Source organism: Ornithorhynchus anatinus, chromosome 18 (genome assembly GCF_004115215.2).
Source record: "Ornithorhynchus anatinus isolate Pmale09 chromosome 18, mOrnAna1.pri.v4, whole genome shotgun sequence".
NCBI classification, from domain to species: domain Eukaryota; kingdom Metazoa; phylum Chordata; class Mammalia; order Monotremata; family Ornithorhynchidae; genus Ornithorhynchus; species Ornithorhynchus anatinus.
Window position 1 is genome coordinate 42,510,298 of NC_041745.1, and position 26,597 is coordinate 42,536,894.

General features: G+C 54.9%; 1 protein-coding gene across 11 annotated transcripts in view; it reads left to right on the forward strand.

Annotated features, from left to right (window-relative positions):
* The first annotated feature begins 5,856 nt into the window (after positions 1-5,856).
* The window catches only part of DOCK7 (dedicator of cytokinesis 7), a 149,624-nt gene continuing 128,883 nt past the window's right edge, over positions 5,857-26,597 (forward strand). For 9 of the 11 annotated variants that reach the window (XM_029083307.2, XM_029083308.2, XM_029083310.2 and 6 more), the window contains exon 1: positions 5,857-5,966. In XM_029083307.2, coding sequence (XP_028939140.1) covers positions 5,929-5,966 — 38 coding nt within the window. In that variant the 5' untranslated portion in view covers positions 5,857-5,928. Of the gene's footprint in view, positions 5,967-10,011; positions 10,134-26,597 lie in introns of those variants that run through there. The other 2 variants (XM_029083316.2, XM_039914646.1) reach the window with 2 other exon arrangements.

Here is a 26,597-nt window from a genome sequence, read left to right on the forward strand (position 1 = left end):
AACACGCTCGGCCCCTCGCCTGACTCCAGGTGCCAGGTACCACCAGCGCGGCTCGGCGGAAAGAGCCCGGGCTTCGGAGTCGGAGGTCCCGAGTTCGACTGCCGGCTCTGCCACCCGTCAGCTGGGTGACCGTGGGCGAGGCACTTTGCTTCTCTGGGCCTCAGTTCCCTCATCTGGAAAATGGGGATGAAGACCGGGAGCCTCACGTGGGACAATCCCATGACCCTGTATCCAGAACGGTGCTCTGCACGTAGTAAGCGCTTAACCGATACCAACATCATCATCTCCCTGCGAATCTCCCTTTCTAACCCCAGCGCCGGTCCCGTCCGCTCCTTAAACTCGGCGCGTCTGAAGCCGACGTGCTCCTCTTCCCCACAGAATCCACTCCTCCTCCTAACTTCCCTCGCTTCCCCGAGAAGCGGCGCGGCTCAGTGGGACGAGCCCGGGCTCGGGAGTCAGAGATCGGGGGTTCGAATCCCGGCTCCGCCGCTTGGCAGCCGGGTGACCGTGGGCCAGTCGCTTCGCTTCGCTGGGCCTCGGTTCCCTCATCTAAACGGGGATTAACCGGGAGCCTCACGCGGGACAACCTGATGACCCTCCCCAGTGCTTAGAACAGCGCTCTGCACATAGTAAGCGCTTAACCGACACCAACATTATCATTACTGTCAGAGGGAAGCCCCAACTTTCGTGTCTCAAGTGTTTCGTGTCTCGTGTGTAACCTCGGTATTAAACTTGACCCCCCCCTCTCTTTTTTACGTGGCACGTTGGGCCTGTCGCACCAGCCGGCTGGCCGTTCCCCCATCACATTTCTTCAGAGAAGCAGCGTGGCTCGGTGGAAAGAGCGCGGGCTTGGGAGTCAGAGGTTAAGGGTTCGAATGCCGGCTCCGCCGCTCGGCAGCCGTGTGACCGTGGGCCAGTCACTGCACTTCTCTGGGCCTCAGTGACCTCATCTGGAAAAGGGGGATTAACCGGGAGCCTCCCGTGGGACGACCGGATGACCCTGTGTCTATCCCAGCGCTCTGCACATAGTAAGCGCTTAACGAACACCGACGTTATCGTTGAATCCGCTCCTTCCTCTCCACCCAAGTAGCAACTGCCCAGTCGGAGGGTCAAATCGCGTCCTATCCTGTCGAGATAATTGAAGGGGCCTCGGCGCCGATCACCCCGCCTCCAGCCCCTGATCTTCTGGGGTCTCTATTACTCCCTGTGACCGGGTCAGCTTTTAGCTCGGGTCTTCCCGCTCTGTAATAATGATGTTGGTATTTGTTGAGCGCTTACTCTGTGCAGAGCACTGTTCTAAGCGCTGGGGTAGGCGCAGGGTCATCAGACTGCCCCACGTGGGGCTCACATTTTTGAATCCCTTTAATAAACTTCCACAGGCCGGGTTATCCATTTCCCTCCACATTAAGCCCAGACTCCTGACCTTTAGATTCGGGGTTCTCCGGTCGATCGATCGATCGTATTTATTGCCCGCTTACCGCGTAATAATGATGTTGGTATTTGTTAAGCGCTTACTCGGTGCAGAGCTCTGTTCTAAGCGCTGGGGGAGATACAGGGTCATCGCGTGGTCCCACGTGAGGCTCCCAGTCTTAACCCCCATTTTTACAGATGAGGTCACTGAGGCCCAGAGAAGTGAAGGGACTTGCCCACAGTCACCCAGCTGACAAGTGGCAGAGCAGGGATAATAATAATAAGAATAATGTCGGGATTTGTTAAGCGCTTACTATGTGCAGAGCACCGTTCTAAGCGCTGGGGGAGACACAGGGGAATCAGGTCGTCCCACGTGAGGCTCCCAGTTAATCCCCATTTGACAGATGAGGGAACCGAGGCCCAGAGAAGTGAAGGGACTCGCCCACGGTCACCCAGGTGCCAAGTGGCCGAGCCGGGATTCGAACCCGTTGACCTCTGACTCCCAAGCCGGGGCTCTTGCCACTGAGCCGCGCTGCCGAGCGCTTCCCTGTCCGCAGGGCACTGGGGGAAGCGGGGGGGGGGGGTCCGGGGTTCTGGGTTCGGATCCCGCCTCCCTGGCCTTGGGCCTCCTCCGCCCGGGGGGCGGGAGGGGGTGTTTGTGGGTGCGCCTCTCTGCGGAACATTACGGCGCCGCGCGTAGGCAGAGACACTCGGGGGGAGAGAGACACACAGAGAGACACAGAGAGACACAGTGTGAGGGGGGGGAGACACACATCCTGTATGTGTGTGTATGGAGAGAGACACACACAAAAAGAGTGTGTTTGTGGAGGGGGAGCCAATAATAATAATAATAATGTTGGTATTTGTTAAGCGCTTACTATGTGCCGAGCACTGTTCTAAGCGCTGGGGGAGACACGGGGGAATCAGGTTGTCCCACCTGGGGCTCACGGTCTTCATCCCCATTTTACAGATGGGGTAACTGAGGCCCAGAGAAGTTAAGTGACTCGCCCACAGTCACACAGCCGACAAGTGGCAGAGCTGGGATTCGAACTCATGACCTCTGACTCCAAAGCCCAGGCTCTTTCCACTGAGCCACGCGGTGTGTAGGGAGAGAGTAATAATAATGTTGGTATTTGTTAAGCGCTCACTATGTGCCGAGCACCGTTCTAAGCGCTGGGGTAGACACAGGGGAATCAGGTCGTCCCACGTGGGGCTCACAGTCTTCACCCCCATTTTACAGATGAGGGAACTGAGACCCAGAGAAGTGAAGTGACTTGCCCACAGTCACACAGCCGACAAGTGGCAGAGCTGGGATTCGAACTCATGAGCCGACTCCAAAGCCCGTGCTCTTTCCACTGAGCCACCCTGCTTCTCCTGAGCCACGCTGCTTGAGACAGTGTGTATATGGGGAGAGACACACAGAGTGTGTGTGTGTGTATGTGTGGAGGGGGACTCAGTGTGTGCATAGGGAGACACACACAAAGTGTGTGTGTATGTGTGGAGGGGGAGATACAGAGTGTGTGTGTGTGTGTATATGTGTGGAGGGGGAGACACAGAGTGTGTGTGTAGGGAGACACACAAAGTGTGTGTGTGTGTGTGTGTATGTGGAGGGGGAGACAGAGTGTGTGTGTAGGGAGACACTGTGTATGGAGAGAGACAGTGTGTAGGGAGAGACACTGTGTGTATATGGAGAGAGACGCACAGAGCGAGTGTGTGTGTGTGTGAAGGGAGAGACAGTGTGTGTGTGTAGACTGTGTGCATATGGAGAGAGACACACAGAGTATGTAGAGAGTGTGTGTGTGTGTAGTGAAAGAGACACACGGAGTGAGAATGTGTGTGGAGAGACACAGAGTGTATGTCTGTGTGTAGGGAAGGAGACACACAGTGAGAGTCTCTGTATGTGGAGGGACAGAGTGTGTGTGTGTGTGTGTGTCTGGGTGTATGGAAGGAGACACACAGTGGGGGTGTCTAATGTGGAGGGACAGAGAGTGTGTGTGTCTGTGTATAGGGAAGGAGACACGGGGTGTGTGTGTGTGTGTGTGTGTGTGTGTGTGTAGGGAAAGAGACACACGGAGTGAGAATGTCTGTGTGTGGAGACAGAGTGGGAATGTGTGTGTGTGTGTAGGAAAAGAGACACAGAGTGTGTGTGTGTGTGTAGGAAAAGAGAGACACTGTGTGTGTGTGTGTGTGTGTGTAGGGAAAGAGAGACACAGAGTGTGTGTGTGTAGGGAAAGAGACACGGCGTGTGTGTGTAGGGAAGGAAACACAGAGTGTGTCTGTGTGTAGGGAAGGAGACACAAAGTGTGTGTGCGCGCGCGCGTGTGTGTGTGTGTAGGGAAGGAGACACAGAGTGAAGAGTCTCTGTATGTGGAGGGACAGAGTGTATGTGTGTGTCTGTGTGTGTAGGGAAAGGGAGATGGAAGAAGGGAAGGGAGGGAAAGAGACACAGACACAGTGTGTGTCTGTGTGTCGGGAAAGAGACACGGGGGGGGGGGGTGTCTGTGTGAGGGAAAGAGACACAATGTGTGTGTGTGTAGGGAGAGAGACACACGGAGACTGTGTGTGGAGACTGTGTGTGGGAGTATGTGTGTAGGGAGACAGAGTGTGTGTGTGTGTGTGTGTGTAGGAGACACAGGGTGTGTGTCTTTGTGTAGGGAAAGATACAGTGTGTGTGTGTAGGGAAGGAGACACAGAGTGAGAGTCTCTGTATGTGGAGGGACAGAGTGTGTGTGTGTGTGTGTGTGTGTGTAGGGAAAGGGAGGTGGAAGGAAGAAGGGAAGGGAGGAGAAGGGAGGGAAAGAGACACAGAGTGAGTGTCTGTGTGTGCAGAGACACAGTGTGTGTCTGTGTGTAGGGAGACACAGGGGGTGTGTCTGTGTGAGGGAAAATAATGTTGGTATTTGTTAAGCGCTCACTATGTGCCGAGCACCGTTCTAAGCGCTGGGGTAGACAGAGGGGAATCAGGTCGTCCCACGTGGGGCTCACAGTCTTCACCCCCATTTTACAGATGAGGGAACCGAGGCCCGGAGAAGTGAAGCGACTCGCCCACAGTCACACAGCCGACAAGTGGCAGGGCCGGGATTCGAACTCATGAGTCCTGACTCCAAAGCCCAGGCTCTTTCCACAATGTGTGTGTGTGTGTAGGGAGAGAGACACACGGAGGGAGACTGTGTGTGGAGACTGTGTGTGGGAGTGTGTGTGTGTGTAGGGAGACCCAGAGTGTGTGTGTGTGTAGGGAAGGAGACCCAGGGTGTGTGTCTTTGTGTAGGGAAAGAGACACAGTGTGTGTGTGTGTAGGGAAGGAGACCCAGGGTGTGTGTCTTTGTGTAGGGAAGGAGACCCAGAGTGTGTGTGTGTAGGGAAGGAGACCCAGGGTGTGTGTCTTTGTGTAGGGAAAGAGACACAGTGTGTGTGTAGGGAAGGAGACCCAGGGTGTGTCTTTGTGTAGGGAAGGAGACCCAGGGTGTGTGTCTTTGTGTAGAGAAGGAGACCCAGGGTGTGTGTCTTTGTGTAGGGAAGGAGACCCAGACTGTGTGTGTGTGTAGGGAAGGAGACCCAGGGTGTGTGTCTTTGTGTAGGGAAGGAGACCCAGGGTGTGTGTCTTTGTGTAGGGAAGGAGACCCAGAGTGTGTGTGTGTGTAGAGAAGGAGACCCAGGGTGTGTGTCTTTGTGTAGGGAAGGAGACCCAGGGTGTGTCTTTGTGTAGGGAAGGAGACCCAGGGTGTGTGTCTTTGTGTAGGGAAGGAGACCCAGAGTGTGTGTCTTTGTGTAGGGAAGGAGACCCAGACTGTGTGTGTGTGTAGGGAAGGAGACCCAGGGTGTGTGTCTTTGTGTAGGGAAAGAGACACAGTGTGTGTGTAGGGAAGGAGACCCAGGGTGTGTGTCTTTGTGTAGGGAAGGAGACCCAGACTGTGTGTGTGTGTAGAGAAGGAGACCCAGGATGTGTGTCTTTGTGTAGGGAAGGAGACCCAGGGTGTGTCTCCTAGTGTAGGGAAGGAGACCCAGAGTGTGTGTGTGTGTAGGGAAGGAGACCCAGGGTGTGTGTCTTTGTGTAGGGAAGGAGACCCAGAGTGTGTGTGTGTGTAGGGAAGGAGACCCAGGATGTGTGTCTTTGTGTAGGGAAGGAGACCCAGGGTGTGTGTCTTTGTGTAGGGAAGGAGACCCAGGGTGTGTGTCTTTGTGTAGGGAAGGAGACCCAGAGTGTGTGTCTTTGTGTAGGGAAGGAGACACAAGGTGTGTGTCTTTGTGTAGGGAAGGAGACAGAGTGTGTGTGTGTGTGTGTGTGCGTGCGTCCGCGCGGGAGGGAAGGAGGGAGGGAAGGAAGGAGGGAAGGAGGAGAAGGGAAGGAGGCGGGGCCGTGCGGGGAGGGAGGGAGGGAGGGGCGGTCGGTCGGTCGGTCCCGTCGTCGTCGTCCTCCTCCTCCTCCTCGATCGTCGTCGCCGTCGCCCCGCTGCCCGTCCCGTCCCGTCCCGTCCCGTCCCTTCCCTTCCCGTGGCGTGGCGGGGTCGGGCGTCAGCCATGGCGGAGCGCCGCGCCTTCGCCCAGAAGATCAGCAGGTAAAGCGCCTCAGGGGGACACACACCCCTCCCCCCCCCCCCCCCCGACCGGCCGGGACCGACCCGGAGCGGAGCGGCCGAGGTCCGGGGCGGGGACCAGCGGGGCGGCCTGGGGCCGGGCCGGGCCCCGTGTCTCTCTCTCCGTGTCTCTCTGTGCGTCTCTGTGTGGCTGCCATGATGGAGGCCGGGCCGTGGGTTCGAGGGGCGGGGGGGCGGCGGTCGGGGCTTCTCCGGGGGCCCCGGCTTCGTCCCCGTGGCCAAAGGGGCTGCACTGCGGCCCTCGGCCCCCTCCGCCCCGCCCAGACGGACTGACAGGCCCGCCGCGCCCTCTCCCTTCTCCCCCCTCTCCCTCCTCCCTTCCGTTCCCTTCTCCTCCTCCCTTCCGTTCCCTCCCCTCCTCCCTTCTGTTCCCTCTCCCTCTTTCTCCTCCCTTCTGCACCCCCCTCCTCCCTCCCTCTTCTCCTCCCCCTCCCTCTTCTCCTCCTCCTCCCTCCCCTCCTCCCTCCCCCCCTCCCTCCTCCCTCCTCCCCCCCTCCCCCCCTCCTCCCCCCCCTCCCCCCCTCCTCCTCCCCCCCCTCCTCCCCCCTCCTCCCCCCCTCCTCCTCCCCCCCTCCTCCTCCTCCTCCCCCCCTCCTCCTCCTCCTCCCCCCCTCCCCCTCCTCCCCCCTCCTCCTCCCCCCTCCTCCCCCCCTCCTCCTCCTCCCCCCCCTCCTCCTCCTCCCCCCTCCTCCCCCCTCCTCCCCCCCCTCCTCCCCCCCCTCCTCCCCCCCTCCTCCCCCCCTTCTCCCCCCTCTTCCTCCTCCTCTTTTCTCCCTCCCTCCTTCTCCTCCCACCTCCTCCCCCCTCCTCCCTCCTCCCCCTGCTCCCGCCTGGCCAACTTCCGGTCAGGGTGGGGGCCGAGGGAGCGGCACGCGGCCCCCTCCCCGCTTTCATTCATTCATTCATCCATTCATCCATCCATTCGCTCCCTCCCTCCCTCCATTCATTCATTCAGTCGTATAGAGCACTACCTCGTTACTAATAATCACAATGAGGAGGACGGGGCCGAGGGAGAGGCACCTTCTCCCCCCCACCCCCAAAACCTCCTTGCTTTCATTCGTTCATTCACTCCATCCATCCATTCATTCATATAAAGCACCTGACTGCTAATAATCATAATCATGAGGACGGGCCGAGGGAGAGGCGCCTTCTCCCCCCCCCCCCCCCGGACCCCCCAAACCTCCCCGCTTTCATTTATTCATTCACTCCATCCATCTAGAGCACCCGACTACTAATAATCATAACGAGGAGGGGCCAAGGGAGAGGCGCATCCCCCTGCAACCCCCAGAAACCTCCCCGTTTTCATTCATTCATTCATTCATTCATTCATTCATCCATTCATTCATCCATTCATTCATTCACTCCATTCATTCATTCGATCCTATAGAGCACCTGGTTACTGACACATAATAATGAGGAGGGACTGAGGGAGAGGCGCCTTCTCCCCGCCCCCCCCCCCCCCCCCAAACCTCCCAGTTTTCATTCGTTCATTCACTCCATTCATTCATTCGGCCATACAGAGCGCCCGATTACTGATAATCACGATAACGAGGACGGGCCGAGGGAGAAGCACGTCCTCCCCGACCCCCAGACACCTCCCCGCTTTCATTTATTCGTTCACTCCGTTCATTCAGTCGATCCGTATAGAGCAGCCGATTACCAATAATCACGATAACGAGGACGGCCCGAGGGAGAGGCGCGTCCCCCGCGACCCCCAGAAACCTCCCCGCTTTCATTCATTCATTCATTCACTCCATTCGTTCATTCACTCCTTTCGTTCATTCAATCGATCGTATAGAGCACCCGATTACTAATAGTCATAATAATGAAGACGGGCCGAGGGAGAGGCGCATTCTTCCCTGCCCCCCCCCCCCCCGGCAGAAACCTCCCCGCTTTCATTCATTCATTCACTCCATTCATTCATTCATTCAATCGATCATATAGAGCACCTGATTACTAATAATCATAATAATGAGGATGGGCCGAGGGAGAGGCGCATTCTCCCCCCGCCAGAAACCTCCCCACTTTCATTCGATGACTTCATTCATTCATTCATTCGTTCGTTCATTCATTCAATCGTACAGACCACCTCACTACTAATAATCATAATGATAAGGACGGAATTTCACGATGTTGCTATTCGATAAGCGCTCGCTCTGTGCCGAGCCCCGTTCTGAGCGCCGGGGATTTGTTAAGCGCCTACTATGTGCGGAACGCCGTTCTGAGCGCCGGAGATTTGTTAAGCGCCCGCTGTGTGCCGAGCACCGTTCTCGGCGCTGGCTATTTGTTAAGCGCTTGGCGATCGCCGTTCTAAACGCCGGGGGTTTGTTAAGCGCTCGCTCCGTGCCGAGAGCATATACGTACACGTACATATACATGTACGTGTATGTGTACGTGCACCCCTTCTGAGCTCCGGGTAGCCGAAGCGCGGTGGAAAGCCCCCCGGCGCCGCGGAGTCAGAGGTCGCGGGTTCTGATCCCGCCTCTGCCGCCTGGCCCCCGTGTGACTTTGGGCGAGTCACTTCGCTTCTCCCTGCCTCAGTGACCTCATCTGGAAAATGGGGATGGAGACCGTGAGTCCCACATGCGACAACCTCATTACCCCGTATCTCCCCCAGCGCTTAGAGCGGTGCTCGGCATATGGTAAGCGCTTAACAGATACCAACGTCGTTATCAAGTGCTGGCTATGTGCCGAGCACCGTTCTGAGCACCGGCTATTTGTTAAGCGCTTGCCGTGCGCCAAGCGCCGTTCTAGACGCTGGGGATTTGTTACGCGCTTGCTGTGTGCCGAGCCCCACTTATTCAGTCACATTTATTGAGCGCTTACTGCGTGCGGAGCACTGTACTAAGCCCCTGGATGTTCTTCCCCTCGACTCCACCTACCGCCATCGTTCTCGTCCGTCCGTCTCCCCCGATCGGACCGTGAGCCCGTCAGAGGGCGGGGACCGTCTCTGTCTGTCGCCGATTTGTCCGTTCCAAGCGCTTAGTCCAGTGCTCTGCACATAGTGAGCGCTCAATAAATACTATTGAATGAACGAATGAATGTACAACTGGGCAACAGAGACAACCCCTTCCCAACAACGGGCTCACGGTCCAAACGGGGGTGCCGTGTATTTGTTGAGCGCTTTCCGTGTGCCGAGCCCCGTTCTGAACGCCGGCTATCTGTTAAGCGCTCGCTATGTGCCGAGCCCCGTTCTAAGCGCCGGGTATTTGTGAAGCGCTTCCTGTGAACCCCATTCTAAACGTTGGGTGTTTGTCATGCGCTTACTATGAACCCCGTTCTAAACGCTGGCTATCTGTTAAGCGCTCCCTATGTGCCGAGCCCCGTTCTAAGCGCCGGCTGTTCGTTAAGCGCTTCCTGTGAACCCCATTCTAAACTTTGGGTATCTGTTAAGCGCTCGCTATGTGCCGAGCCCCGTTCTAAGCGCCGGCTGTTTGTGAAGCGCTTACTGTGAACCCCATCCTAAACTTCGGGTATCTGTTAAGCGCTCGCTATGTGCCGACCCCCGTTCTAAGCGCCGGGTATTCGTTAAGCGCTTCCTGTGAACCCCATTCTAAACGCTGGCTGTCTGTTAAGCGCTCGCTGTGTGCCGAGCCCCGTTCTGAGCGCCGGGTGTTTGTTCAGCGCTTACCGTGAACCCCGTTCTAAACGTTGGGTATTTGTTAAGCGCTTACCGTGAACCCCGTTCTAAACGCTGGCTGTCTGTTAAGCGCGCGCTATGTGCCGAGCCCCGTTCCGAGCGCCGGCTGTTTGTTCAGCGCTTGCCGTGAACCCCATTCTACACGCTGGCTATCTGTTAAGCGCTCGCTATGTGCCGAGCCCCGTTCTCAACGCTGCGGATTTGTTCGGCGCTCGCTGTATGCCCAGCACCGTTCTGAGCGCTGGGGTAGAGACGAGGCAACGAGGTGGTCCCGCTCGGGCCTCACGGTCTTAACCCCCGTTTTCCAGATGAGGTCGCTGAGGCCCAGAGAAGTGAAGGGACCGGCCCAGAGTCACCCAGCTGATAGGTGGCGGAGCCGGGATTAGAACCCACGACCTCCGACTCCCGGGCCCGGACTCTTGCCACTCCGCCACGCTGCTCCACGAAGCGCTTTGTACGGCAGAAAGGACGAAACGGCTTTTCTCCAGGTGGGGCCGGGCCGGAAACCCCTGGAGGGGGCGGGGGAGGCTAGGAGCAAATAAAAGTTTCATTCGATCGTATTTATTGAGCGCTGACTATGTGCAGAGCGCTTGAAACTTTAGTGGGCGGGGGGGGGGGGTCCTCTCAGCTGCTCATCTCGGCCCCCTGGAAGCAGAGCCCCCACGCCAGCCCCGGGGTCTTTCCCCTTATCCTCCGGAGGAAGTGAATTTTGGCGGGATGAGCGGACGCGCTGGGAAACGCTCCCCCCCGCTCCCGGGAAACCTCACAGGGGAACACCTGGAGATTCCCGATTTTGGGGGGGAAGAGACCATTTGGGAAGCGAGCTCATCCGGCCTCGACGGCCTCCTCCTCCTGCTGACGCTCGGGGCGTTCTTTCGGCCGAGGGCTTGTCGTCGCCATCGCGCCCGAGTGCTCGGCGCGAGTCCGGAACTGAACAAAATCCTGGTGGCGATACTAGATGATGGGGTCGGGCACGGTCCCCGTCCCCTCCCCGGGGGTGCCGTGCAAGCAGGAGGGGAAAGACATCCCGGATTCCCCCACTTTGCAGATGAGGAAACTGAGGCGCGGCCGTTAAGCGACTTCTCCGGGGTCTCCGGGCGGGGGGGGGGGGATGAATTTCGGTGCGGTGAGCGGACGGGCCGGCAAACGACCCTCCCTCCCCCCAGAAAACCTGGGGCAAGTGGCCGAGCTGGGAATGGAACCCTCCCTTTCGAGGAGATAATTAAATTTAAATGGTGCCGCCTATAGGGTCGTGACCCACGGGATTCAGATCGACAGTGTTTGTGTACGTAATGAGAGTTAGGGTATTTACTGAAGCGCCTTAGCCGGGTGCCAGGCGCGGCGCTAAGCGCTGGGGGGAAGACAAGCAGATCGGGTTGGGCGGTCCCCGGCCCACGTGGAGCTCGCGGTCTCAATCCCCATTTTACAGATGAGGTGACTGAGTCACGAAAAAGTGAAGTGACTTACCCAAGGTCATATATATATATAGTATATATATGTATATGTGTATACATACACACACACACACATATATGTATATGTGGACACACACACACACACACACACATAGTATATATAGAGGTAACTCAGTCATGAAAAAGTGAAGTGACTTACCCAAGGTCATATATGTATTTATATCTATAGTATATGTATATGTGTACACACACATATACATATATGTATATGTGTACACACACACACATATAGTATACACACACACACATATATAGTCAGAGAAGCAGCGTGGCGCAGTGGAAAGAGCACGGGCTTTGGAGTCAGGGCTCATGAGTTCGAATCCCGGCTCTGCCACTTGTCGGCTGTGTGACTGTGGGCGAGTCACTTAACTTCTCTGGGCCTCAGTGACCTCATCTGTAAAATGGGGATGAAGACTGTGAGCCCCACGTGGGACGACCCGATTCCCCTATGTCTACCCCAGCGCTTAGAACAGTGCTCTGCACATAGTAAGCGCTCAACAAATACCAACATTATTATTATTATTAGTATATGTGTGTGGGTGTATACACACACACACACAGCATATATATGTATATGTGTATATACACACACATACAGTATATACACACACACACACACACACACATATATATATAGTATATGTGTGTGTATATACACACACATATATAGTATATATATATATATGTATATGTGTATATGTATATGTGTATATGCTCACACACACACAGTATATATACACACACACACATACATATATACTATACATGTATGCTATACTATAGTACATATATAGCATATATGTGTGTGTATATATACGTATATACATACGTATATATACTTTGTGCCAAATTTACTGAGGGTAACAGGCATTGATGAAGAACCCCTTGGCTATTCCAGAGTCATTTTTTTTTTTTTCATTTTCCCATCACAAAATATGCACACAAGTAGAGACTTTATCAAAGAAATAGCCATCGGGAGTATTTATTGAGCTCCTCTTGCGTGCAAAGTCCGGCCTTAAGTCCACAGGAGAGTGCAATAAAGGCACAAGACATAATTCCTGTCTCCGAGGAACTCTCGATCAGAGAGGGAAGGGAGAGGGGCCCCGACACAGTTATTTAGAACTTGTTTGCTTTTCTCTTGGTTTTCGCCATAAATTGGAAAAGGCCCTCGGAAGAAATACCAGCTCAGAGATCCTCACGCTCCCGGAAGCAATTATCATCATTATCCTATTAAGCGCTTGATGTGGGCTAAGCGCCGGGTGGATACGAGGTAGGCCGGACGCCGTCCCTGTCCCCCACGGGGCTCGTGGTCTAGGTAGGAGGGGGCGGGAGTTCATCCCCGTTTTACAGATGAGGAAACTGAGGCCCAGAGAAGCTGGGGCTTGCCCAGGGACGCGCAGCGGACAACCGGCCGAGCCGGGATTAGAACCCAGGTCCTCTAACTCCCAGGCCCTTTCCGCTAGGTCACCGTGGGTCCGCCGGAGGGGTCTTCCTCATCCGTAAAATTAAGCTTTCTTTAATTCCGGGTCGGCCCATCGAGGACCAGGTATCCTCCGAGCAGGCAGCGTGGCTTAGTGGAAAGAGCCCGGGGTCGGGAGTCAGAGGACGTGGGTTCTAATCCCCGCCCCGCCACTTGTCCGACCTGGGGCAGGCCGCTTCGCTCTCTCAGTTGCCTCATCTGAAAAACGGGGATTTAAGACCGTGCGCTCCACGTGGGACAACCTGATGAGCTCGTAATGATAACGTTGGTATCTGCTGAGCGCTTACTCCGGGCAGAGCACTGTTCTAAGCGCTGGGGGAGATACAGGGTCATCGGGTCGTCCCACGTGGGGCTCACAGGTAATCCCCATTTGACAGAGGAGGGAACTGAGGCACAGAGAAGTGAAGTGACTCGCCCACGGTCACAAATCCAGCCCTTAGAACAGTGCTCGGCACATAGTAAGCGCTTAACAAATACCAACGTTATTATTATTAAGCGGCAGAGCCGGGAATCGAACCCGTGACCTCTGACTCCGAAGCCCGGGCGCTTTCCACTGAGCCGCGCTGCTCCCCCAGCGCCTAGAACGGTGCTCGGCCCATAGTAAGCGCTTAACAGATACCGCCTTTATTACGATTATTCTTATCAGACCAAATACCTATCTCAAATTCCCCCCTTCCCTCTGCTCCTCCCCCTCTCCCTTCCCCCCTCCCCCCCAGCACTGTGCTCATTTGTAAATATATTCCATTACCCTATTTATTTTGTTAAAGAGGCGTACATCCCCTTGGTTCTCTGTATTGATGTTAAGTTTCTTGTTTTTGTCCGTCCGTCTCCCCCGACTAGACCGTGAGCCCGTGGATGGGCAGGGACGGTCTCTGTCTGGTGCCGAACTGTCCATTCCGAGCGCTCGGTCCAGTGCTCTGCACATAGTAAGCGCTCAGTAAATACTGTTGAATGAGGGAATGAAGGTCGAACCACTGAGAGGTGCTTTCGGTGTTCGCCCCGGTCCGTGGAAACCCTTGATTTTAAGCTCGCGGCGGGCAGGTTCTGGGCTCCCAGTTCAAAGTTGGACACTCCCGATGCACACCGTAAGCATTCGATAAATATAATCGAGTGCTCGCACGAAGGAAAAGAGATCCAATTCCCACGAGGATTATTCTCTTAGGCCTTTTCAGAGGCGTTTTCTCTTTCAGTTTCTCTCTTTCACACTTCACTGTGCTTATCTGGCCGGGGAGGCGGGTGGGGGGCGGGGGGGGAAAGTATTGTCATTCTCTATAAAATTCCACAAAGGATAGCGATATCGTTAGCTGCATTTTTAAATGTTCATTTAAATCGTGTGCGCCTCCCCCTCGGCCCCCCCATACCAGGACCGCGTCTGATTCGCCGCGGTGTGTTCCCCCCCGGTGCTCGGCGCAGTGCTCTCCCCCCCAGCCAGCGCTCGATAAACGCCGATGCCGTTCCCATCGCCTGGGATGCTGCAGTGGGAATTGGGGAAAGCTTAATTTAGGAATGTCAGGCGATAGGATTGGTTTGAGATCGTGGCCTGGGTTTGTTTCCCTCCTCACCTTCACCCCCTGAAAATCGAATTTTGGGGAGTTTCTTCGTTGACGTCGGAAACCGCCCACGGCGCTTAGGGTACACATCCATTCATTCGTTCAATAGTATTTATTGAGCGCTTACTATGTGCAGAGCACTGGACTGAGCGCTCGGAATGAACAAGTCGGCAACAGGTAGAGACGGCCCCTGCCGTCTGACGGGCTCACGGTCTGAACGGGGGAGACGGACCGACGAGAACGATGGCGATAAATAGAGTCGAGGGGAAGGACGTCTCGTAAAAACCGTGGCGGCTAAATAGAATCAAGTACAAATCCATCATTTCCGTTAATGTCTATCTCCCCCTCTAGATCGTAATAACGTTGGTATCTGTTAAGCGCTTACGACGTGCCGAGCACCGTGCTAAGCGCTGGGGAAGACACAGGGGAATCGGGTGGTCCCACGTGGGGCTCACGGTCTTAATCCCCATTTTACCGCTGAGGTCACTGAGGCTCAGAGAAGTTGTGACTTGCCCTCAGTCACCCAGCTGACGAGTGGCAGAGCCGGGAATTCGAACCCATGACCCCGGACTCCCAAGCCCGGGCTCTTTCCACCGAGCCACGCTGCTTCTCGTGAGCTCCTCTTGGGCAGGGAACGTGGTTTACAAACCGTGTCGCCCTCTCCCAAGCGCCTAATTAGAGCCGATTAGACCGTAAGCCCGTCAGTGGGCAGGGATCGTCTCTATCTGTTGCCGAATTGTCCATTCCGAGCGCCTAGCGCAGTGCTCTGCACCTACTGAGCGCTCGATAAATACTATTGAACAATCCGGCGTTCCGCACGCATCAAGTGCCGAATCCATACCGCGAACAGAGAACGGCAAGTGTATTTCGGCATCGGAAGCACATACCTCTGAGTTAAAATAATAATAATAATAATGTTGGTATCTGTTAAGCGCTTACTAGGTGCCGAGCACCGTTCTAAGCGCTGGGGGAGATACGGGGCCATCGGGTCGTCCCACGTGAGGCTCACGGTCTTCGTCCCCATTTTACAGGTGAGGGAACTGAGGCACACAGAAGTTAAATAAGTTAAATGAAGGCCAGCTTCTCGGTTTCCGGGAAATAAGCGGCAACAATCCAAGAACAGTGCTAGAAAGCACCCAAAATTCAAAATGTCGTTGCTGTCTTGAAGAGTGATGACCGTTAGCTTTCCCAACGCGGCGCACCGTTATACCAAAAGATGCACCCGGGACGCGCGGAGTAATGAACCCGTTGAACATAAATGGTACGAAAAGGGCCGGGAGGGAACGCGTTTTGGGGTCTGTCACGTGTGGGGATCATGTGTTTTTTTTTTACAGAGGATTCATTCATTAATAATATTGGTATTTGTTAAGCGCTTACTGTGCGCAGAGCACCGTTCTAAGCGCCGGGGGAGATCCGGGGTCATCGGGTTGCCCCACGTGGGGCTCACAGTTAATCCCCATTTTCCAGATGAGGGAACTGAGGCCCAGAGAAGCGAAGTGACTCGCCCACAGTCACCCGGCTGCCAAGCGGCAGAGCCGGGAGTCGAACCCGTGACCCCTGACTCCGAAGCCCGGGCTCTTTCCACCGAGCCACGCTTCATTCGATAGTATTTATTGAGCGCTTACTATGTGCAGAGCACTGTACTAAGCGTTTGGAATGAACAGTTCGGCGACAGATAGAGACCGTCCCCGCCCAGTGACGGGCTGACGGTCTGATCGGGGGAGACGGACGGACAAAAACAAGACAACGTAATCGCGATAGACAGAATCAAGGGGACGGACACCTCATTAACAAAATAAATAGGGGAATAAAAATCTATACGAATGAGAACAGTGCTGGGGGGGGGGCGGGGTGTTGAAAAGGCGTTTTAGGAAATTCCCAGCAGAAGCACTCAGCCTTTGCCCAGGCTGGACAGACAGTGCGACTCGTTATTTTCTAGCGCGGCTCAGCGGAGAGAGCCCGGGCTTGGGAGTCGGAGGTCACGGGTTCGACTCCCGGCTCTGCCACTCGTCAGCTGGGTGACTCTGAGCGAGTCACTTCACTTCTCTGGGCCTCAGTGACCTCATCTGCCAAATGGGGATTAAGCCTGTGAGCCCCCCCCCGTGGGACGACCTGATCACCTTGTATCCCCCAGCGCTTCGAACAGAGCTTTGCACATAGTAAGCGCTTAACAAATACCATCATCATCATCGTTATTGTTATTATTTCGGTTCTGATACGCCTCTCTCTTTCCCCGCTCCGGGGCCGCTCATCGTTCTGTCTTTTGGCCTCGGTGCCTTTGTGTATCGGTGCCCCTGTGATAGTATCGTTCTCTTCGTCGACCGTCTTATAAATCTCTCTCCCTTGCGGTGGTAAGCGTGTGCGTGCAGGGGTGTGCTGTGGGCAAGTCACTTCACTTCTCTGTGCCTCAGTTCCCTCATCTGTAAAATGGGGATTAAGCCCGTGAGCCCCACGTGGGACCACCCGATTCCCCTGTGTCTACCCCAGCGCTCAGAACGGTGCTCGGCACATAGTAAGCGCTTAACAAATACCAACGTTAAGCCGGCGTGTTTGTGTACGCACACAGGTATGTGCATGCACATGCATAGATAACACACACGTACGTAGATATACCTGTACATATATGTGTGTGTGCGTATAATAATAATAATAATGTTGGTACTTGTTAAGCGCTTACTATGCGCAGAGCGCTGCTCTAAGCGCTGGGGGAGAGACAGGGTCATCGGGCCGTCCCACGTGAGGCTCACAGTGAATCCCCATTTTACAGATGAGATATATACATATACAGTCCGATCAGACCGTAAGCCCGTCAAACGGCAGGGACCGTCTCTATCTGTTGCCGACTTGTTCATCCCAAGCGCTTAGTACAGTGCTCTGCACATAGTAAGCGCTCAATAAATACTATTGAATGAATATATATATATATATATATATACACACACGTCTCTTGTGAGGGTGCAGGAGGTCTGGTTGGAAGTGACTGCGGGTATTCGCACACGTGTGTGAATATGTGGTTCGAATCCCGGCTCGGCCCCCCGTCCGCTGTGTGGCCCTGGGCAAGTCACTTAACTTCCCTGGGCCCCGGGGTCACCTCATCTGTAAAAATGGGGATGAAAAAACGTGAGCCCCACGTGGGACAATCCGATTACCTTTTATCTAGGGACGGCGCTCAGCACATAGTAAGCGCTCAAGTGCCTACGCGAAGCAGCGGAAGGAGCCCGGGCCTGGGAGTCAGAGGCCGTGGGTTCTAATCCCAGCTCTGCCCCTTGCCTGCCGTGTGACCTCGGGCCGGTCACCGAACTTCTCGGGGCCTCAGTTACCTCATCTGTAAAATGGGGATTAAACCGTGAGCCTCACGTGGGACAGCCTGATGACCGTGTATCTCTCCCAGCGCTTAGAACGGTGCTCGGCACATAGTAAGCGCTTAACAAATACCATGATCACTATGTGGTTCCCATCCATGCTTAACAACAAAGCAGTGCAAGAGCAGCAAGGGGAAGAAAGGATCGTTTTTCTTTACCCATCAGAACTCTCCAGCCCTTAATAATAATAATAATAATAATAATTGTGGTGTTTGTTAAGCGCTTACTATGTGCCAGGCTCTGAACTAAGCGCTGGGGTGGCTACAAGCCAGTCGGGTCAGACGCAGTCCCTGTCCCTCAGGGGGCTCCTTGTCTCGGTCCCCATTTTGCAGATGAGGGAACTGAGGCCCAGAGAAGTGACTTGCCCAAGGCCGCAAAGTGGCGGAGCGGGGATTAGAACCCGTGACCTTCGGGCCCGGGCTCTATCCACTACGCCATGTTGCTTCCCTGCATCCCACCCAGAGACCCACCACGTACCTCCATGTATTTCCATGCGTCTGTGTAGCCGCGCCCCCTTCGCGTCCTCCTTCACAGAGCGCACGCATGTACCCATTGTTTCTACACGCGCGTGTAATCACAATAATAATAGTAATGTCGGTATTCGCTAAGCGCTTACTATGCGCCGCGCGCTGTTCTAAGCGCTGGGGGAGATACAGGGTCATCAGGTGGTCCCACGTGAGGCCCCCGGTCCTCATCCCCGTTTTCCAGATGAGGTCACCGAGGCCCAGAGGCGTGAAGTGACCTGCCCGCCGTCACCCAGCTGCCAGGCGGCAGAGCCGGGGATTCGAACCCACGATCTCTGACTCCCAAGCCCGGCCTCTTCCCGCCGAGCCACGAGGCCCGCCTCGCCAACGTACGGGAACGCACCCGCCTCGGTCCCGGCCGCCCGCGCGCGCCGCTCTCCCCCCGGGGAGATGGAAAGGGAGACCCGGGCTCCGGCCTGGTTCCGGCTCCTCGGGGATTTCTCTTCAGTCCCCGTCGTGGCCGATTAAATCGAGCCAGTGTGGACGGGAGGCGAGCTCCGCTTCCAGTTTCCGATCTCGGCGTTGCAAAACCGGTGACCGTCCCCTGCCCCCGGCGCCCGGCCTTCCTCTCTGGACCCGCCGGACGGGTAGGGTTTCATCTATTTAACTTAGGTTGTTGACCGGCGCTAAACCAACAGGAGAGCCTCGATAGAAAACATCCGCGTGCGTCTCCTCTTGAGAGTTTGCCGGCCTCCTCCCCGTAACTCCGCTATCCCGCAGGATTAGCCCGCTCTCCTCCGGCCGGCGGCGGAGAAAAACCCTGGCGAGGCCCTCCGAAACGGCTCCGGATTACAAATTCCGAAACAGACGAGGGCTCGGGGAGAGGGCGTTTCCGTGTGTAATCCCGCTCGGATCAGGGTTTCGCGTGGTCTTAACTCGCCGCGGCGGAGTTCCGCCCAAGAGGCCGCCGCTTTAAGATCCGTGGGTGTTGGCGCGTGTTTCCGGCGTCGACCTCCGGGTCGACGCCGGTCTCCCCCGCTCTAGGCCGTCGGCTCGTCGTGGGCAGGGAGTGTCGCGGTTTCCCGGGCGCTCAGCGCGCGGTAAGCGCTCCGTAAATCCGACCCGAACGGATGGCGCTAATCAAGCGCTCGCTGCGTACGAGGCACTGCGGTAAGCGGCGGGGCGGAGGCCGGCAGACCGGGTGGGGCGCGGGCCCTGTCCCGCCTGGGGCCTCGCGGTCTCGATCTCCATTTTACCGATGAGGTGACCGAGGCCCAGGGCAGTGACTTGCCCCGGGTCACGCAGCGGGACGCGGGGCGGAGCCGGGATTAGAACCCGTGACCTTCAGGGTGGGAGGCGAAACGTCCCTTTGCCAGGCTGGCTTGGCAATTACCTGTGGCTACCAGCTGCCGGTTCCCACGCGCCAGGATATTCGCGTGGCAACGGGACGTCCGCTGAACCGTCGTCACGGGATCGCACGAGAGAGGCGCGCGGCCTTGGGCAAGTCACTTGGCTTCTCTGTGCCTCGGTTACCTCCTCTGGAAAATGCGGGATTGAGACTGTCCCAGGTGGGACGGGGACCGCGTCCGACCCGATCTGCTGGTATCCTCCTCAAGCCTGGGTACGGTTGCCCGGCACATAGGAAGCGCTCAGGAAATACCGTTTATTATCATTATTATTATTATTAGTGTTAGTATTATGACCCTCAGCCTGCACGGAGCTGAATGATTCAAACATCCAAAGGCGGAGCGTTATCGATTAATTTTCTCAAAGGTGTCCCGGGATGTAGATTCCCAGTCTTCCCCGGGTAGCTCTTCCGAGTATTTTATCGCCAGGCGAGGCAAGGAGGTTTTCCTTCCGCCAGCAACAATTAAGTTGGATGAATTGGTAATAGGTATCTGTGTAGTCGTCCGACGCCTCAGATAAGCGGGGTATTGAGATAAGGTATCAAACTTTTGTTAGCCGACCACCTAGAGGAGCAGCGTGGCTCGGTGGAAAGAGTCCGGGCTTGGGAGTCATGGGTTCGAATGCCGGCGCTGCCACCTGTCAGCTGGGTGACTGTGGGCGGGTCGCTTCGCTTCTCTGGGCCTCAGTTCCCTCATCTGTCAAATGGGGATTAACTGGGAGCCTCACGTGGGACCCCCTGATGACCCCGTGTCCCCCCCGGCGCTTAGAACGGTGCCCGGCACATAGTAAGCGCTTAACGGATGCCAACATTATTGTTATTATATAAACCAGAGACAGCGTGTGCGGGCGGAAGTGAAGGTCATCGGATTGGGGTGTAGCTTTCTTTAGCTGATAAATTAAAATATCCCGCCGTAGTCTTTTCCTGCTTTAAGCCCACTTCCACTGTCCACTTGTCTGTAAACCTAGAGGACAACCGCCGCGTAATGATTTTGCCTTCTCTTCTCCCCGCTAAGAACCCTCAATTTCTCGTGAGGTCTGACTCCTATCCTTTAAATCATTTTGGTTCCTCTCTCCTGGAAGAGCTCTAGTTTCTTGATGTTCTTTGAACATGGCGGCGGTCAAAACCGGCCGCCCGGCGCAATTAGAGTCCGACGAAAGTAAAATATCGAAGAGGAATCGTTTATCGGTCGATCGTTTCCGGCCAGCCGGAGGAAATACGGAGCCTCGTATTTAACGTGTTGGCCCGGCGCGTCATTAAGGAGGAAGGGAAGAATGAATAGTGCTTTAATAAGGTCTTCCTGACTACTTTCGGCTGTCCTCCTGGAAACGGAATACGGTACGGAAATTTTTACGGGAAGGGACGCTGGACTTTCGGCTGGGAGAGTCGGCTCACGGGAGAGACCGCGAGCCCGTCGGCGGGCGGGGAGCGTCTCTATCTGTTGCCCAATTGTCCATTCCGAGCGCTTCCAGTACAGTGCCCTGCACGTAGGAAGCGCTCAATAAATACTGTTGAACGAATGAATGAGAGAGAGGGGGTCGTAGGTTAAACGGGAATAACTCCGGTCTTCTGGTTCCGCGGTTGACATGTCCATTTGCAGATACAACTGAGCGATCGTCCGTGAATTTCTCCTGCGGTTCACCCACGCTTTGGATCTTAGAGTGAAGATTGTTCAGGTAGAAGGGGTGGCTTTATTAGGCCAGATGCTGCCGAATTGTACAGCCCAGGCGCTTCGTACAGTGCTCTGCCCATAGTAAGCGCTCAATAAATGCTGCTGAGGGAAATAGAGCTACCTGGGGGGAGAGAATTTTGAGTTAGTCTTGGCACTAGAATATTTTCAGCTTCAAAGTTTAACGTATAACGAAGAGCTGTTAGAAATAGCTCAGGATTTTAAAAAGCGCGTGGACTTCCCGGTCCCGGTGATGCGGAGAACACTGGCTCTAAATCCATTTTTCTCACAGCCCACTAGGTCCTTCTGGAGACCTTAATTGCTGAGATTGGGATCCCATTAAATTAGGGGTGGGGGCGGCCCGCTTCTAGATTACCACGTTACCTAGATCGGAAACTTCTTGAGGGGAGGGACCGTGTCATTTGCTTCTAGAGCCCGGGCTTGGGAGTCAGAGGTCCCGGGTTCTAATCCCGACTCTGCCCCTTTTCAGCTGTGTGACTCCGGGCAAGCCATTTCCCTGGGCCTCGGTGACCTCATCTGTAAAACGGGGATGAAGACCGTGAGCCCCACCTGGGACGACCTCACGACCTCGTATGTACCCCAGCGCTCAGAACGGTGCTTGACCCGTAGTAAGCGCCTTACAGGTACCATGATCATTATTTTCTGAGGACTTAGAACAGTGCTCCGCACACAGTGGATGCTCAACAAATACCCGCCGATGGATTCTTGGGGTGCTCCACCACAGGTTGGAACCGGAAACGGGGTGCGGGGCTGGGGGGCCTGAAACTCAGTGAAAATTTCTGAACCACAGGGATTTTTTCTTTTCTGGTATTTGTTAGCACTTACGGTGTGTCAAACACTGTTCTAATCGCTGGGGTAGTCCAGGTTTATCAGGTTGGACCCGGTCCCTGCCCCCCTTGGGGCTCACAGTCTTAAGTCGGAGGGAGAGGATTTCATCCCCATTTGATAGATGAGCTACTTTAGGCGCAGAGAAGTTAGGTGACCTGCCCGAGGTCACACAGCAAGCCGTCGGCAGAGCTGGGATTAGAACCCAGATCCTCTGACTCCCAGGCCTGGGCTACTTCCACGAGGCCACACTGCTTCTCAGGTCGAAGCCAGGCCAGAGCTGATGCCACTATGGGCCAGTACAGTGAAGCTGAGATAATAATAATAATAATAATGTTGGTATTTGTTCAGCGCTTACTCTGTGCAGGGCACCGTTCTAAGCGCCGGGGGAGATACGGGGTCATCGGGTCGTCCCACGTGCGGCTCACGGTTAATCCCCATTTTACAGATGAGGGAAACTGAGGGCACAGGGCAGTTAAGTGACTCGCCCACGGCCACACAGCCGACGAGTGGCAGAGCGGGGATTCGAACCCATGACCTCTGACTCCCAAGCCCGGGCTCTTACCGCCGAGCCACGCCGCTAGGATGTAAACGCCGGTGCAAAATGCCTGCTCGGGTTTGTAATTATTCATCTCGGAATACATTTGACAGGGTCCCCGCATTCCCAGATTTAAAACAGCCAAAGACACGGTCTCGTCGCCTCCCCTAACTCCCCCGTCCCATCCTCCAGCCAAAGCAGGCAGATATTGGGAATCTTTCACCCTTCCTCGTGATTAGCAAAGGTACAGTGAAGTGCAAATCTTTCCCGCAAGTGGAACGTAAGAGCGCCGAGACTCCACGGGTCTCACTCGGTTTTAAAGCGATCGAGCAGCTGCGTCATTTACAAAGCTGTGGACCGAGAACTCGGGAGGATACACTAGCGTGAGGCGTGATCACGAGACTCATCGGGGGATTTGTTAGGCACTGAACACTAAGGTAGATAGCAGATGAGTAGGAAGGGGAGTGGGTATCGAATTCCCATTAACCAGATGAGGGAACTGAGGCCCGGAGAAGGGAAGCGACTTGCCCAGGCAAGCGGCGGTGTCGGTATCGGGACCCAAGTCCTCTGAGCCTCAGGACTGCGCTCTTTCCACCAAGCCACGCCACAGACGTGCCTTCTGCCTCAGCGGAGGTGTCGATATAGTCGATAAAAGGCACTGGGAAGCAAAGACGGGGCTAAATTCATTTCACACTGAGGTGCACAGGTGAATGTAGGACACGTCTCTTCTCCCCCCCCCATTCCCCCCCCCCCCCCGCCCACTGTCCCTTCCGGTGGAGGTTTCCGTGTGGTCGATTAAAGAGACGGAAAAGCGAAGAAGGCAGAGCTAAATTCAATTCGCGTGAGGTCCACACGTGAATGTAGGACACGTCTCTTCTCCCCACCCTGTTTTTCCCCCTACTGTCCCTTCCGGTGGAGGTTTCAGTATGGTCGATTCAAGAGACTGAAAAACAAAGCAGACGGGGCTAAATTCAATTCACTTGAGGTACACAGGGTGAACGCAGGACACGTCTCTTCTCCCCACCCTATTTTTTCCCCCTACTGACCCTTCCGGTGGAGGTTTCAATATGGTCCATTAAAGAGACTGAAAAGCAAAGAAGACGGGGCTGAATTCAATTCACAGGAGGTGCACAGGTGAATGTAGGACACGTCTCTTCCCCCCACCCTATTTTTCCCCCTACTGGCCCTTCGGGTGGAGGTTTCAGTATAGTCGATTAAAGAGACTAATAATAATAATAATGTTGGTATTTGTTAAGCGCTTACTATGCGCCGAGCACTGTTCTAAGCGCTGGGGTAGACACAGGGGAATCAGGTCGTCCCACGTGGGGCTCACGGTCTTAATCCCCATTTTACAGATGAGGGAACTGAGGCACCGAGAAGTTAAGTGACTTGCCCAAAGTCACACAGCTGGCGAGTGGCAGAGCCGGGGTTCGAACCCATGACCTCTGACTCCGAAGCCCGTGCTCTTTCCAGTGAGCCACGCTGCTTCTCGCTGAAAAGTAAGGAAGACGGGGCTAAATTCAATTCACATGAGGAACACAGGGCGCATGTAGGACACGTCTCTTCTCCCCACCCTATTTTTCCCCCCTACTGACCCTTCCGGTGGAGGTTTCAATATGGTCCATTAAAGAGACTGAAAAGTAGACAGGGCTAAATTCAATTCACATGTAGTACACGGGGGACTGTAGGACGCGTCGCTTCTCCCCACCCTGTTTTTCCCCCTACTGTCCTTTCCGGTGGAGATTGCAATAGAGTCCATTAAGGAGATGGAAAAGCAAAGACGACAGAGCTGAATTCAATTCACATGAGGTCCACGGGTGAATGTAGGAGTCTCTGCTGGTGTCTTGGATCCACATTTTGATCCCTTGATCCTCCTCCTTCGACTCTTTTCCCTGCCGCTGCTGCCCAGCACGGGTGAATTGGCCTCTCCTTACCGGTAATGTATTATCCGCTCTCCATATAATGCTCTTGTACTTCCCGGAGCGCTTAGCACAGTGCTCTGTGGAGAGTAAGCACTCTATGGGTGATGATGATGGCATAGAGAAGCGGCGTGGCTCTCTGGTGGAAAGAGCACGGGCTTTGGAGTCGGAGGTCAGGGGTTCGCATCCCGGCTCTGCCACCCGTCAGCTGCGTGACCGCGGGCGAGTCACTTCGCTTCTCTGTGCCTCGGTTCCCTCATCTGTCAAATGGGGATGGAGACCGTGAGCCCCACGTGGGGCAATCCGATTCCCTTGTGTCTACCCCAGCGCTTAGAACGGTGCTCGGCACATAGTAAGCGCTTAACAAATACCAACGTTATTATTTGTTAAGCGCTTTCTACGTGTGAGCTGTTGACTGATGGCAGAGGCACATCCACAGATTCACTCACGTGGCCCTCTTTCTTCCTTCCCTCCTTCGGTTCCCGTAACAAGATGCAGGCAAAGGCAGAGAAGTAGATTTAAGATTTATGAAACTACATGGGCACCTATGCAGGGACACGTATAGATGATATCCATTTTACATAGGCTACGGTCTTAAACTTGCCAAAGATTAAAAAAAAAAATAATAATGGAAAATATCAGATCTCCAGTTTTCACAGTCTCAGTACCTCCCTTGTAACGTTTTGTGAGTACACGATGTTTTCCAAGAACGCAATTAAATTGTTCCAAGACCCGTTACCGTATTTCTTTTCTCAGTCTGCATTTCGGTACGGATACGTGACATTTTCTATCTGTGCTTCTTTTAGGCTGCGGAATGCAAAGGTCTTACTGGTATTCGTATTATTAATAGAGAGGTAGCGCGGCGTAATGGATAGAGCCCGGGCCTGGGAGTCGGAAGGTCATGGATTCTAATCCCGGCTCCGTCACTCTTCTGCTGCGTGACCCGGGGCGAGTCGGGTCACTTCTCTGTGCCTCAGTTACCTCGTCTGTCAAATGGGGAAGGAGACTGTGCGCCCCGCCTGGAACAGGGACCGTGTCTAACCTGATTTGCTTGTATCCAGAGAAGCAGCGCGGCTCAGTGGAAAGAGCCCCGGCTTGGGAGTCGGAGGTCATGGGTTCGAATCCCGGCTCCGCCACTTGGCAGCTGGGTGACTGTGGGCGAGTCACTTCACTTCTCTGGGCCTCGGTTACCTCATCTGTAAAATGGGGATTAACTGTGTGCCTCACATGGGCCAACCCGATGACCCCGTATCTACCCCGGCGCTTAGAACAGTGCTCTGCACATAGTGAGCGCTTAACGAACACCAATATTATTATCATCTGGGGAGTGGCATGGCTTAATGGAGAGCGCGGGCCCGGGGGGGCCAGAAAGAACGTGGGATCTAATCCCGGCTCCGCCACGTCTGTTGTGTGACCTTGGTCACTTCACTGTGCCTCAGTTACCTCATCTGTAAAATGGGGATAAGAGCGTGAACCCCACCTGGGTCAGGGGCTGTGGACAGACTGATCAACCCATATCTACCGAGCCCTTAGACCAGTGCTTGGCACATAGTAAGGCACACAGAGAAGGAGCGTGGCTCAGCGGAAAGAGCCCGGGCTTGGGAGTCGGAGGTCATGGGTTCAAAATGGGGATCAACTGGGAGCCTCACGTGGGACAACCCGATTCCCCCGTACCTCCCCCAGCGCTCAGAACAGCGCTCTGCACGTAGGAAGCGCTTAACAAATACCGACATTATTATTTTCATCATTATTGTTATCCACCCCGGCGCTCAACACAGTACCCGGCACTTAGGAATCGCTTAACAAATGCCATTATTATCATTACCGTTGTTCCCATCCGGGCATTTCCACAGGTCCGGGAGCCCTGCTGTGTACGGACCTCCCCTCCCAACCCCATTTCTTTTCAGTTGGGCATTATTTGTGTTGGTCTAGAATGTAAGCTCGTCCTCTAGACTGTAAGCGTTTTGTGGGCAGGGAATGTGTCCATTTCTTGTGGTGTGGTGCTCGCCCAAGTGCTCAGTACAGTGTTCTGCCACAATAAGCGCTCAGTAAATACGTTTGAATGAATGAATGTGGAGCGAAAGATCCTCTCTTCTTGACTGCTGCTCTGCCGTGCCCCTCAAAGGCCCCGAGATATTCAGAGTTCGAAAGAGCCGACAGCTGTCTCCCAACCTGCTCCTCGTGGCTGCGAAGGGAGCCCACGGCTGTGTCGTAATAATAATAGTAATGTTGGTATTCAAGCGC